The sequence below is a fragment of the Martes martes genome (genome assembly GCF_963455335.1).
Source record: "Martes martes genome assembly, chromosome: 9".
Classification (NCBI taxonomy): domain Eukaryota; kingdom Metazoa; phylum Chordata; class Mammalia; order Carnivora; family Mustelidae; genus Martes; species Martes martes.
The window spans coordinates 120,308,077-120,321,755 of record NC_137896.1 but is presented as its reverse complement, the minus strand read 5'-3'; the positions used below and the strand labels follow the sequence as shown (position 1 = coordinate 120,321,755).

General features: G+C 55.8%; 1 protein-coding gene across 2 annotated transcripts in view; it reads right to left on the bottom strand.

The window, feature by feature from the left end:
- The window catches only part of ADCY3 (adenylate cyclase 3), a gene marked incomplete at its 5' end in the record, with an annotated part of 77,573 nt that overhangs the window by 39,787 nt on the left and 24,107 nt on the right, over nucleotides 1-13,679 (bottom strand). For both annotated transcript variants that reach the window (XM_080814641.1, XM_080814642.1), the window contains one exon: nucleotides 1,914-2,063. In XM_080814641.1, coding sequence (XP_080670767.1) covers nucleotides 1,914-2,063 — 150 coding nt within the window. The remainder of the gene's footprint in view (nucleotides 1-1,913; nucleotides 2,064-13,679) is intronic.

Genomic DNA, 13,679 nt, shown 5'->3' with positions numbered 1-13,679 from the left:
CCTAGAGCACGTGGTCCCCAGGCTCCTGACGGTGACCCTGCCTTGAGGGGACATCAGAAAATGCCCAAGCACTGCGTGGCCCGTGCACTGCAACCTGATCAGCAGCATGTCCAAGCTGAACAGGCTACGAAGCTCTCCCGCCGGGTTCCTACGTGCAGGGAACCCCACAAGACAAGTATCAATACTCCTGCTTTGCAGACGAGGAAAGCGAGGCTGCGAGAGGAGGGCAGCTTGTCTAAATTATCTCTGCAGAGGATAACAGATCCAGGGGAGACACAGGACCTTCCCCAGCACCCCAGGAGCAGCCCCTCACCCCCCGCCACAGGCACTGTGGGCTGTGACTGAAGATGTCCTGGGTTATGCCAATTACACGCTGTGAGACAGACAAGATGAACAGGGATGCTGGAAACTGCACAAGTACTAGGGACAAAACCTCCTGACCTAGCTGAGCGGGGACACAAGCAGTTTTTAATGTCGAGAACCCAGTGGGATGCCTCCACAGTAGGAGAGAGGAGATGCGAAGACAGACAAGACAGCATAAAAGCCAGAAACTGAAAAACACCTTTCAGGAGACTCCATAAAGCCAGTACAGCGGGATTCTTTACGTCCAAGCAAGCGGGAGCAGCTCCTGGGGAACCACGGGATACAAGGATGGGAGAAGGAGACACACACAGTGAGCTGCTCAGCTTGAACTTGGCCCTTCGTGGCGACGGAGGCTGAGGAGACTTCTCTTCTAAAACCTGTCCTCTGAAGGAGCCGGCTCCTAGGCCCAGCTCAGAAGCTTCTAGCAATCCCTGGTAAACAGACAAAACACATCCTCGGGACTCAGCCAACGACTCAGTGGGTGCCTTTGAAGAGGACCGTCGAGAGAGGGTGAGGCCCGCCCACGGAGCTCCCCAGCAAATCTTCCAGAGTGGCCCCCCAAAACTATGGCTCTGTCCACCTGACAGAGTCTGTGAAAACAGACAGGGTCTGTGAAAACAGCAATTTCAGCGAATCCAGAGGCAAGAGCACCACCTGAGCCCAAAATGACATGGTTCCCAGCCCAGAGAATCCTGTATTTTCAACCTATTGAGTCTGTTAGGGGGAAACAAACCTATGGGTAACAGGAAATTGGCCGATGTAACTTCCGCAGACCTTCAGAAGGCATTTGAGATGAATGCAGACCAGAAACTATTTAAACGACTGAATCACATTAGAACCGGGTGGGTCAGGCTGGAGTAAAGCCAGTAAACACAGAGCGGGGACAGCAGGCACTTCTCTCCATGGAAAAATGTAAACAGCGGGGTCCCCCGGATTTGGGCTGGTTTTACTTCTTCATCAATGACTTAGAAGGAGAAGGAAATAGGAACCTGCCCCAAGCCCAAAGGAAACTGAGCGCCCTGGGTGGAGGGGAGCAGGCTGGGGGGCCTCACGGGCAAGGCCCCCGGCTACAGCAGGGCCCATCGCGGCCGCAGAGACCCCAGCGCCGGCCAGCCCGCGGCAGGTGCGCACAGCCAGTCGGCCAGAGAACCAGAAAGGGCAGCAGAGGAAGTGATACCCCTGGAGGAGAAGTATTCAAAGGAAACACACAGAACTTTTTAGCCTGAGAGAGGAACACAGGAAGTCACTGGTGACTGCTTGGGTCAATGTAGTTCTTTACAAAGTTTTAAATTATAGGGGGGAAGAAACACGGACAGAGGGGAGGTTGAGGTCAAGCACCAAGGAGGAGCGAGGAGGGAGGTTCCAGCGAGAGAAACTCCCTGACGTCAGGAGGAGCTCTTTGGGGGCGAGAGGCCCGGGAGGCAGCCAACCCCGACCCTGGCAGTGAACTCTGAACTGCACGCCCCCACCCCCGCCGCCAGGTCCCGCCCTGGTCCCCCACTCCCCCCACCCCTGGCTCCAGGCCCGCGGCCACCCCAAAGGAGACTCGCCTGCTGCTGGCTCTGCTCCTCCAGGTTCATCTTCACCTCCAGCGACTGGCGGGCCTCTAGGAAGGCCTTGCGGTGCTTGCGGTCCGCCATGTAGTAGGACATGATGCCCACGACGATGGCGCACAGGTAGAGGAAGACGTTGGCCAGGATCTGTGCCCCAAGGAGAGAAAAGGACAATGATGAAGGCACCAGCTCAGGAGGAGGGATGGAGGGGAGGTGGCGCAGGGGTAACACAAATCAACTCCCAAGCTGCACGGTGCCCATGGGGGACCCCAGCGAGCCTATGCGGGTCCCAGGAACAGACCCTGCCCCACTTGCCACCGGTGGGTGAGGCCCAGGCCTGGAAGCCTGGTCGAGGGGCTGTTCTCCCCTCCTGCTTCACACCACAGCTAAACTGGCCAATCCTGTCCACCTGTGAGGTCCCTCTGCTACCCAGTTCATTCTTTCATTCATTCATTCACATACCCATTCGTTCAACCAGCACTTGCTGAGGACCTAGTAGGTGCCCTTAGCTGCTGTGCTGACTAGCAGAGCACGAGAGCGTCCAACCCCCAGATCCACCAGCCAGGAGCGTATGACTCTAAAAGCTGCGGGTTGTATGGAAGGTCACAAGGGACATGCAGTCGCCCCGGGGCCGACCCACAGTCATCACGTGACCTTACGTGTGGGCTGCAGGCGTGGAGGGGGCTGGGCTTCACACGCACCCCCTCAGCCAGCCCACCTGCCAGTCCCAGTTACCCGGGTGCCATGAAGAAGCTACGGGAAGGGGAAAGGGCAGCTGTGGGGCCAGACACCTGTTCTGCAAGCTCAGTACAGTGGCTCAAAGGCCTCCTTGGGGCATTGAGAGTCTGTTCCTCCCTCCTTGGCCCCCTGCAGGCTCCCCTGGTGCCTGTGGTCCCCAGCCTTCCACGGGCTGCTGGGATCGCAGACCTGACTGCCTCCTGCCAGAGGCAACCTTGGCTCTGGACCCGAACATCCAAACCACATCTGATTTCCTAGTGCTTGTGCAAATGGCCATGGCCTTTGACTGACTGGGTCCCATCTGGGGCTGGCCCAGGTTCTCGCTCTGCTGCTTCTCCAGCTCCCACGAGGCCCATTTCCAGGTGGGGCTTCTCCCACCTCCCCCCGGAGGGCGGCTCACACCCTCCCCACCTGGGCTCCCTGATTCCGACCAGGGGAGGCCTGACCCCTTCTCTGAAGGGTGTGGCTTTTCAGGCAGAAGTTTGTAGCTGAGATGTGGGTAGGGTGACAAAGGGTCTTCATTTCTGACCCCTCGGAGAGAAAAGTTCTCCTAGCCAAGTATGATGTTTTCCGAATTTTCTGAATAGGTGAAAAATGCAGGGACATCAATTTTAGATTCTTGAACAAGATGGTTTAATAGACAATAAGAGAGGTTAACTCTGACGTGAACGTCCTGGGGACTCTTGGTTGCGCCATATTCCTACTTCTGTTTCACCAGGGCTGATCAGTCCCCAGCAGAATGTTCCTCCAGGCCTGGGCACTCAGCAAAGGCCTGCTGAGTAGTGAACTTGTCAGTAGGTGACGTGTGTGTGCTACTGGTCATCAAACGCAGATGTCACGAGCTCCTTCAGTGGCTGGTTCCAGCAACTACCACCTCACTGTGTTCTTGGGTCTGGGCAGCCCTGATCGCCCACACCATTCATGTGGCGGGTGGGCGACTTCAAAGTCCCATGGGACGTCTCCTACTCTTCTGCTTGGGCATGACAGGCCATTCCCACCTGAGCACTCAGTATCTGTATGGCCTCAGGCCACTTACTAAATACCCGAGAGTCCAAAGAGCCACCAGTTTATGTTGGGTCCAAGCAAATCACACAGACCATGCTGAGTCTGAAAGCCAGTCTTGGCCTGAGGTCTGGGACCTTCTACCAGCCCAAAGGCCGCCTGTATTTCTAAGGCAGTACAGCTTTGGAAACCTGCCTGGCCCCAAGTTCATGGCACAGGAAGCCAGTCAACAAGGTCAGGCTGTGCCTCACACGTCCTCACTGAGCAGCCACACTTCGCCAGAGCCCACGCAGGGTCCCGATACAGCAGTCACAGGGCCGAGGGTCTCCAGCCTTACAGGGCTCTGGGTCCTAGAGGTCAGGGGAGTAGCTTCACATCAGGAGTCACATATCTGAGCCCCATACCTACCAGTGTCCACGGCTCCGAACCAGAGGCTCCAGACAAGGCAAGCTTCCCTGGGGCCATAGGCCCATCTTGGGTTCCAGCCACAACCAGCCTAGGCTGCCACACCAGGCCAGGGACAAAGCTTCACGCTCAGGGGTCTCCTTGCCCCGCAACAGGCTCAGCCCGACCACCTGGTGCGGGGGATGGAACAGACTCTGTGAGGCTGTGTCAGGATTACTGTTGTCATGACCCATCGGGCTGACCCCTGAGAAAACCACACCCGCTCTGCAGACGGTCAGCAACTACAGTGGGAAAGTCTCAGACCAACCCCCACCAAAGATGGTTATCCAAGGAGCAAAACAAGATTCAGGCTTGGCTCGCACTTGGCAACCATTTACATGGAGCCGCACTCCCCTCCTCGAACCATGCCTATTTTAAAATAGGCTCCCCTTCTGCCCCCCACTTGTAGATGCAGACAACAAGTGTAGAAGGTGGCCTGGCCAGGGGCGCTGCCCCTCGCTGGATGGGCAACCCGCTAGTTCAGGTACCTTCTCTGAGCCCCTGCTTTGCCATCTATAAGCTGAGGGGCGGGCTAACTCCTCTCGAATGTCCCTGCCGTCCTGACCCCATCTGGCCCTCATCAGGCTGCACTTGGGGGCCTGAAGGTTGGGCCTGGAGAGGACCCACTCAGAAAGGCTGGAGGGAAGGCAAGGACGGGTCGTTCACACTGCATCTTGTCCCCGGAGCACCTCGAATCGCAGAGCGTGCAGCCCACCCCTTCTTGACCTGTGCTCTCAGCTCACGTGTGCAGGGACGTGGAGGCAAATGGCCACGAGTGGGTCACACACTGGAGATTCATGTGGGTCCTGCAGGTCCCTCCGATGCCAGGGAATTCTTTCCCTGCCTCCCAGCAAGCTTATTCCTTCCTAGAGAATTCTCCCAGGAGCCCCAGGCTGTGGGATTCTCAGAGCTCCCTCGGTTCTCTAAACTTGCCTCGACTACAGAACGGGTCCTCAGGGTTGCTGTTGCTCTGTTCCAACCCAACCCCTCTGTTCCACGCAGCCATGGCTCCAAGGCTTGGAAGGAGCTCAGCAGTCCCCCTGTGCCAGGCAGCAGGTGGCGGGAGGATAGCCAGGGCCCTCCAGGTGACTCTCTGCCTCCAGGTCCAGGCCACGAATCAGACTGGGCGATGCTGCTAAGCCAAGGAGACCTCCAGCCAGGAAGCCAGGGTCCACTAGGGAGGAGGAAGGTTCGGGAGTGAGGAGTTGCTGCTCTGCTTATGGGGGAGGCTCTCAGCATGCAAAACACACAGCAACAGAGTCACCTGGGTAATGGCTGCCCAGCCGGCTCCACCCTGGGGGGGTAGGGGGGTGCTCAGGGGTTGGATGTGGTGGGCAGAGGTCTGCCAATGCTCCTGGGTGATCCCGCTGTGTGGCCTGCTGTGTGCCCAGGGCCAGAAAACCTCCTCCTGTTCTCAGCCCAGCACAGTGAGGGCATCGAGGAGTCCACAGGGACTGAGACACTGTCCCTGCCCCCCAGGGCCGCTGCTGGCAGGAGGTGGCCCCGGTCCAGGGAGGACAAGATGGGGTAAGCAGGGAGGCTGTCATCTCTCTAAAACACACTGATGAGTCCTGCTCCCACTACGGGTTAAGAATTGCAGACCCAAGGAAAACTTGAACCCCAGCGAGCGTCTGAACCGTGTCTCTCACGTGACTGGGACAAACAGGCATCTCCAAGATGAGCCCTGAGCTCTGCTGTCTTAGAGTAAGTTCCTGGGGCGCCCCCCCTCCAACGCCAGGGTAAAGGGGGAGGGTCTCCTTTTCAGAACTCATCTCTTCTCCCTCCAGGGCTGCCTTCGCCCACCCCCAGCTACACCTGGCCTACCCAACAGGCCCCTCCTTCTCCCCAAGAGCCCTGCTCAGCCCCCGTTCCCCCCCGGCAGCCCCCCCAACTTTCTCCATGCTCCCCAGACCCACCTGAGAGGTAGTGCAACCACGTCACAACTTGCCCCCCACCCTGACCACTTTAGCCTCTGGTCAGCCGACTGGAAACCATCACAGACCTGACCTCCCAGCCTCAGGATCTCCCCGGGAGCCAGCCCTCAAGTCAATATCCCCTCCGTGCACCCCACACCTTTCCCACCCCACCCCACCCCACCCCAGACTTAGAACAGAGGAACAAGCCTTGGTCACTTCCCTGGGGACCGTGCAGGTCAGGACAGCAGGGGAGACTGTCCCCTGCAGGAAATATCCAGAGGCGAAGGCTGAGCCTGCAAAGAGTGCCGACAGAGGCCAGGCAGGTGGGGAGGGTCACACTGGGTCAGGGAGGTGTTGCACAGCTTCAGGAAGTCACCAGTCTTGGAAACAAAGACCGACTCGGACACCGCCCTCAGCGACCACCTGAGCATGGCAGCATGGCCGGGAGGCTTCTCCTCTCTATCACTGTCAACACGGACTGCCCTGGGGTACTCCAGGGGCAGGGTTCGCACAGAGGACACATGACCCTGGGAACAGACGGGGGAGAGGTTCCCAGCCTGGGCAGGCCCTTGGGAGCCCTATTGCGTGGCCTCTGGCTCCAGGGGGGATGGGGGATGGGGGATGGGGTTCAGGCAGGGGGCCGTGGTGCCACCGTGAGCCTGTTCCACTGGACGCCCCACACCAGGCTTCAGACTCGGGGTGATTCCCCTGCACAGCAAGCCTGAGAAGTCCCGCTCTGCAGTGCCATCAAGGTCACCTCTTCTTATCCCAGTGGTCCCCTTTCTCCAGTGAAAGAGACTGGGCCGCAGTCTCAGTGCAGAAGAACTGTTTTTTGTTTTTTTTTTTAACGTGAGATTTTTAAAACAATGAGGAGAATGAATGAATCTCCCAAGTGGGCAAACATTCAGAAGACAGCTTCATCTAACCCATGACAGCCGGATGGAGTGTCTATAATACCCCAGCTCCGAGACGCAGCCGTGAGAAAATTCCTTCACAAAATCCTTCCCCTTGGAATCTGATGAATCACAAAATCCTGCACATTTCTAACAGTCCCCGGGGACACGGGGCCGGGCGAAGCAGGGCTTTAAAAAAGAAGTCATCCTATCCGAGGAGGGCTAGTGCCTCCCTTGCCTAGGCTGGCCCCTCCCCATAGGCTCATTCCAGCCTGGAGATTCCAGAACACTCTAGAACTGGGGAGAAGAAACCCAGAGAGAAAGCCGCTCTGGGGAGTCAACATCCTTGCCAGCTGCCCTCAGAGACCTTGTGATGCTCTGTGTCGGGGGAAGACCACATTGGAGCCTCTGTTCATTAAAACTAACTTAGATGTTTTGGAAAAAAAAAATCTCCAAGGAGCCGTAGGGCAGGAAGGAGCAGGGGAGCAGGCCCCTCTGTAGGTTACCAGGCTCCCCAACCCAAGGAAGCCAGGCCAGAGCCTGCGGTGGCCCCATACAGTGCCCGAGAGATACCCCCCTCTGGAGCTCACTGCAGACCACAGGTGGTCTTCATCAGTCAGGTCCCTGCTATGTCCCCTCTTCGCAGAGACCTACCCTGACAAACCCCCCCGCCCCCGACTCCAACATTTTCCTGTTTTAGACCCTGCGTAGAAGTACCTGCACTTCCCATTCCCTGATCTTATTTGTCCGTTTACTCTGTTTACTTCACTAGAAAGCCTGCGCCCAGGGGACAGGGCTCTGTTTGTGTTTCCCTGCCAATTCCCCAGCCCCGGGACTGGGAGTGGCACACGGGAAGGCCGGTGCCCGCTGGATGAACGTGTGACAGAGAGAGGTCGAGCTGTGTGGCTTGAAGCAAGTCCCTTCCCCTCCCTGAGACTGAGAAGTGGCTCAGTGCCCCCGGTGGCCCTGAAGGCTGCTGCACAAGATCAAAACAGAGGTCACGGGCAAGACCGCCCGGTCCGGGGCCCGAGCACAGAGCAGGTGCTGAGTGACTCTGGGAAATCAGTCCCTCCTGACGATACTGTAACAGTTTGCTCAGAGCCTCCACGTTCACTATCTTCATTTGTCACAGCGACTAAAGATCCTATTCTCATTTTATGGGAGACACTTGGATTCAGAGGCATGAGGCAACAAGGCTGTGGTCTTCCAACGGTGCTGACGCTAGAGCCAGATCTCTTTCCTCTTCTGTCCCCCGTCCAAGCACAGAGTTCAAGTTTCAAGACATTAATAAAAACCTGTCTCCAACCCAGGAGACTAAACATTAGAAGGCAGCCTGGCCAGACCTGTACTGCCCGGGGACAGGTCCACTGCTGGCCTCGCCCCAACAAGCCAGCACAGGACCCAAGCAGGAGTCCAGGACCTGCCCTGCGTTACTCAGCTGAGTTGTGACGAGGCTCAGCAGAGGTTGGGTGGAGTCCGAGGCACCTGCAGCCCATGGGGAGCACAGAACCCAGAAAGGACCTGAAGTGGGGGGGTGTGGTGGCCTGCAGACAACGGGGGCCACTCTCATGCTACTCTGAAGCTAACTCTAGCATCACTGTGCCAAGAGATGTCTGGGGTCTCCAGTAAATACAACCCTACTCCGCATAATTCAAGGTTTGAGCCTTGGGGTACCACTGAGCTGTCCTACCAAGCTGGGCATTTGTCAACTTTCCACCAGGGGCCTCAAAACAAGAGGACCTCTAGAAGCTTCCATCTAGTTTTATAGCTTGGGCATGCCTCTGCTAAAAAACATTCAATGTCTACCCTCTTCCAAAATAAAAACGACTTCCAGAATAGGCATCCAGCCAACCCGACATGTTACAAGAGGTCCTTCATGATCCACTGGGTTGCCAGAACAGTCTCTCAGGTTGTGCACTGCACAACCCCAGGGGCACCACTCTGCAGACTCTGACCTGATGGCTCCTCTACAGGTGTGGAATATGGAATTCCTGACAACTGGGTTCTAGTATCACTTATCTCTTCTACCTGGCTGCTGCCCACCGCACTCCCCTCATTCCAGGCACTCTGATCCTCTCTCCAATTCTCCAATAAGATATGCTATGGTTGGGGCTCTACAGCTCTAATCAGAACATCCTGCCTCTTGGGGCGCCGGGGTGGCTCAGTGGGTTAAAGCCTCTGCTTTCGGCTCGGGTCATGATCCCAGGGTCCTGGGATCGAGCCCCGTGTAGGGTTCTCTGCTCAGCAGGGAGCCTACTTCCTCCTCTCTCTCTCTGCCTGCCTCTCTGCCTGCTTGTCATCTCTGTCAAATAAATAAATAAAACCTTTAAAAAAAAAAAAAAAAAGAACATCCTGCCTCTGCTCTGCCTGTGGAGGGCCACACGGGACGACCCTCCAGCGTAACCCGGCTCAAACTCCCAGCACACACCTGTTATTGTTACGGTCCCAAGACCCAGCTCCAACACCACCACCCCCACCCCCCAAACAGAACTATTCATTCATTCATTCATTCGAAGGTTTGTGAATGCCCACCCTGTGGCAGGGAGATGCTTGGCATGTTGCAGTGAACACAGCAGAGGCAGTCCCAGCTATCAGGAGTGGATGTTCTGGTGACAGTAGATAGAAAAGAAACATAACTCAACAACAAGAGGGTCAGAGCTCAGCAGAGCATAGAGGTGATGAAGTAACGGGCAGCTGCTTCGGATCAGAAGGAGGGGGAGCCGGCTGGCCCCATTCTTGACTCCCCTGGATGAGCACCGTACAGCCATACCCTCACCAAGACTCCTCCCTCCTATGGATTCTGACTCTGGGATCCGTTCTGGCCCAAACGGACCTCAGCATGCATGACGCGAGCGAATGCTGAGACACGCCCACACGTGCTCTCGTGTTTCTGCTGTTGCCATGAGAGCAACAAGCATGGAGACGCGCGGGGATCCAGCAGAACGAGGGACCCGTGGGAGCCCCGCAAAACCCAAGCTACACCTGGAGCCCAAACCAGCTGAACGCAGCCCTGATCGGCCATGCGCCGTCCACGCTGCGCTCGTGCGAGTGAGGAACGTGGGGCTGCGAGCCACTCGGGGTTGGGCGGGTGGTTAGCGCAGGTGGTCCTGAAGCAGGAGCCTCAAAGCTGAGATATGAATGACAAAAAAGACCCCGCCACGGGAAAACTCAGAAGAAAGAGCATCCTGGCTAGAGAGCACATGCCTCTTTTCTACCACCGGATGCCCCCACTGTACCCTCTGCTGCTTCTCCCTGCCCGGGACACAGCAAAGTCCCCAAGGGCAGGGGGCATCTCTCGCTTTCATGGCTGCCTCCGGGGCCGGCACAGTCACCAGCACAGAGCACAGTGAATGGCAAGAGAAGGCAGGCCAGAGAAGGGTTCACCCTCCACTGACGCGTTCCCCTAGGTAAGAGAGCCAAAATGAGGCAAAGGCTAGAGCTGGGGGCGGTCCAGCCTGCTGGCGGCCAGGCAGCAGTGCATCTGGGGACATGTCTGACCGCAGTGACAAGGAGACACAGGGCTCCCGACACCTGCTGAGCGGAGGCCAGGGGCGCTACAGAACACCCTACCATGCACACAGCAGTCCCCACAACATTTAATCACCTAGCCCCCGTGTCGATAGTCCCGAGGTCGGCAAACCTTGGCTAGAAAAACACCTTCTTCCTCTCTGATGCCCGAGTATTCACATGAAACTTTCCTAAGCTTTTTTACTGCACAGTAATGAACTCTGAGGACAAAGATGCGAGCAAGCAGATGTTGATGTCCGTCACAGGCCTTGGGGCTAAGAGGAAATCGTGACTGATGCCCGCTGAACGTAAGGACACAGTATCTTGACAAACCCACCCAGGATGGAAAGACAGTCATGTCACTGGGGGCGGGGCGGTGAAGACCAGAGAAGGCCATCCTGCCTGTCTCTCTGTAGGAGGAGACGCAGGAATGAATATCCCACACCTAAAATTTTATACTGACCCAGGGATTAGTCACTTGAAGGGGACTAGGGTAGGGGGAATCAGTGAACCCCTAAAATTAGGGGCAAATATTTCACCCTTTTCTGGGGAAGCAAGTCCATTGCTCTCACCAGATTCTCAAAAAGGTCTGTTAGCCCAGATATGTAAGAACCACGGAACTCATCAAAAGCTCCCCCTTCTCCAGTGGCTTCACTATAGAGACAGAAGACATCTGGTCCCAGCATTCCATGTCTTCTCTTACTGATGTGACCCCGTTACTTAGTCAACTTGGTCCTTTTCTCCAGGCCAAATAATTCCGATTTTACTTAAAGGACTCTATTTTACAACATTTAATCATGTTTGGCTTCAGTTCCTTTTTAAAAAAACTCAACCCCACTGGTGTCTTGGTGAACAGTGGGGCCCCATACTGGGTCCTCGACAGTAAAAAAAAAAAAAAAAAAAAAAAATTACCTCAAAAGCTCAACTCTAGTGGGGATAAAGAAGCTACTGGAAAGAGCGGAAACACAGACTGTCCTGATGGAGAAAAGGATAGGGATGCCTGGGTGGCTCCGTTGGTTAATCACCTGCCTACGGGTTGGATCGTGATCCCAGCGTCCTGGGATCAAGTCCCACATCAGGCTCCTTGCTCAGCCAGGAGCCTGCTTCTCCCTCTGCCTGCTTCTTCCCCGGCTTTCTCTCTCTGACAAATAAATAAAACCTTTGGGAAAAAAAAGAGGGTAGGTCAGCAAAGGCACCCATGAGGGAGTAAAATTTGATCTGGCAAACTTGGTTATGGGCTTTTACACACACAACACTGAGCTTTTATAGATGTTTTAATATATGGATTCTGGATGGTAAAGAACATTCAAGCCAATTTCTGATGACCAATATCAAATGAAAAAAAAGGCCAAAAATAATTAATTAGACGCTCACAGGTATGAGCAGAATGACAACAGAGCTCCGTGCCTCCTGCTCTGGTCTTGTTACCGCTGAGCAATACCAGCTGCATTTAATGCACAGACCCTGAATTTCTGGAAATGTCTTCGAACGAACCCGAGAGCACATGTACCAGCCCAGAGGAGGAGGAGCATGTAATCTAGAGACAGGAGATTTTTGGAATCCTGGAAACAGAACCATCACATAAACCGAGCATGCGGAACCGTGCAGGGAGACCGCCAATCACACAGAAACATCAGAGCCCTTGCCCCATGGAACAGAGCAAGCTCTCAGGATTCCAGAGCTGCCAACCTCTCAATTCAGAGCAGCTCAGACCTTGAGAGTGAACCTTTCTGCGGGTTCTCCAGCTGCAGAAACCAGCCGCCGCTCCTCCTCCTTGGGGACATCATCCCCTTCTCTCCCACCGTGCTGCTTAGGCCTTCCTCAGGGGTCCTTCTTCCCTGCAGCCCTCGGGGCCCGTCCAGCGACAGCCAGGATGGTTTTCTCAGTCACTGGTTTCAACTCAACCCTCCAGGGCTTTCCCCCTCGGTTGCTATCTCTCCAGCTCCGGGCTTCGGAGCCAAGGGCGTTGGCGTCCCCAGGGGACCAGCGGAAGAACGGGGCTCCCGGGGCCCGCCTGCCTGCAGTACAAGAAGCTGAACTGCACCCTCTCTACTTCTGGTGCGTCTCTTCTACAAGTCACTGTTCTAGGTGATGTAATAAATACAAAAGCAAAGCCAAGACTCCCCCACCTTTCCTGGTTCTGTAAACCAAACTCCAAACATACATGGCCGCTTCCCATCACCCCCCTGGGCCCGTCACCTATTTTTCTCCCGTCTGCTGACTCTCTTTCCAATGTTCACCCCCGACCCCAAGACCCCGGACCTCCTCGATGCCCTTCCCCGTCCGACCTGCATCTCTTCCTTACATTGGAAGCCACGCCCACGGAGAGGTCTTAGATCCGTGAATGCCGGTTCAAGGGTCCTGCTTTTAGTCCGGTTCCCCAGTGTTCGCAGGGACCGTGCACCCCAGATGACTAGAACCCAGCACCCAACACCGTGTACACCCCAGGAAACCTTTGTTGAATGCCTGAACCCGCACTAGCCCATTCTCCCTGTTGGGAGGGGGTGTCCTTTGAGCAGCTCCCATGGGTCACTCATGCCATCTCCTCTCGCTGGGCCTTCCTTCGTCATCGCCTCTCCCTCAGGATGGGGCACTCCCTGGCCCATCTCTGGTCCTGTCCATCCACCCTGTGGTACCACAGAATCTTCCCAAATTGTCTTTTTGCAAGCACTATCTCCTGCTCAAAACACATAGCTAGCTTCGCATCGTCTAAAAGGTAGAAATTCAAAATCCTCATTCTGGCACTCAAAGTCCTACTTTGGCCCCAATCGATTTTTCTAAATTCCCCCCCCCCGCCAAGTCCCTGACATAACACATCTGCTCCAGCCAAGCTGACATCCCTGATGTGGTGGCCCGCAGACACATCTGGCTTCAGCACCGGCTATGGCCCCCACTTGGAGAGCTCTTGAACTTTCCCACTAAAGCATCTGGGAGGAAAGCCTCCTCTGACCCTGCTAGGTAGGGCACATGGACTTGGCATTCTAGTCCATGAAAGCCCCCTTTGTATTACTACCTTTAAATGTTGGCCTTTGAGTAAAAGAGATGTGTCTGCCCGTTACATTATACGCGCCAGCAGGACAGAGACGAGATCTGTTCCGATCACCACCATGGCCCCAGCACTCAGCAAGCCCCGGGCATGCATGAGGTGCTCAGTGACTGCTGGGCAAAGGGAGGGGCAGGGAGAAGGGAAATGCTGCCTCCATAGCCATGACCCTGACACTTCAAGTACAGCAGGCAACCCCCCCCAACCCCCGATGTGAGAA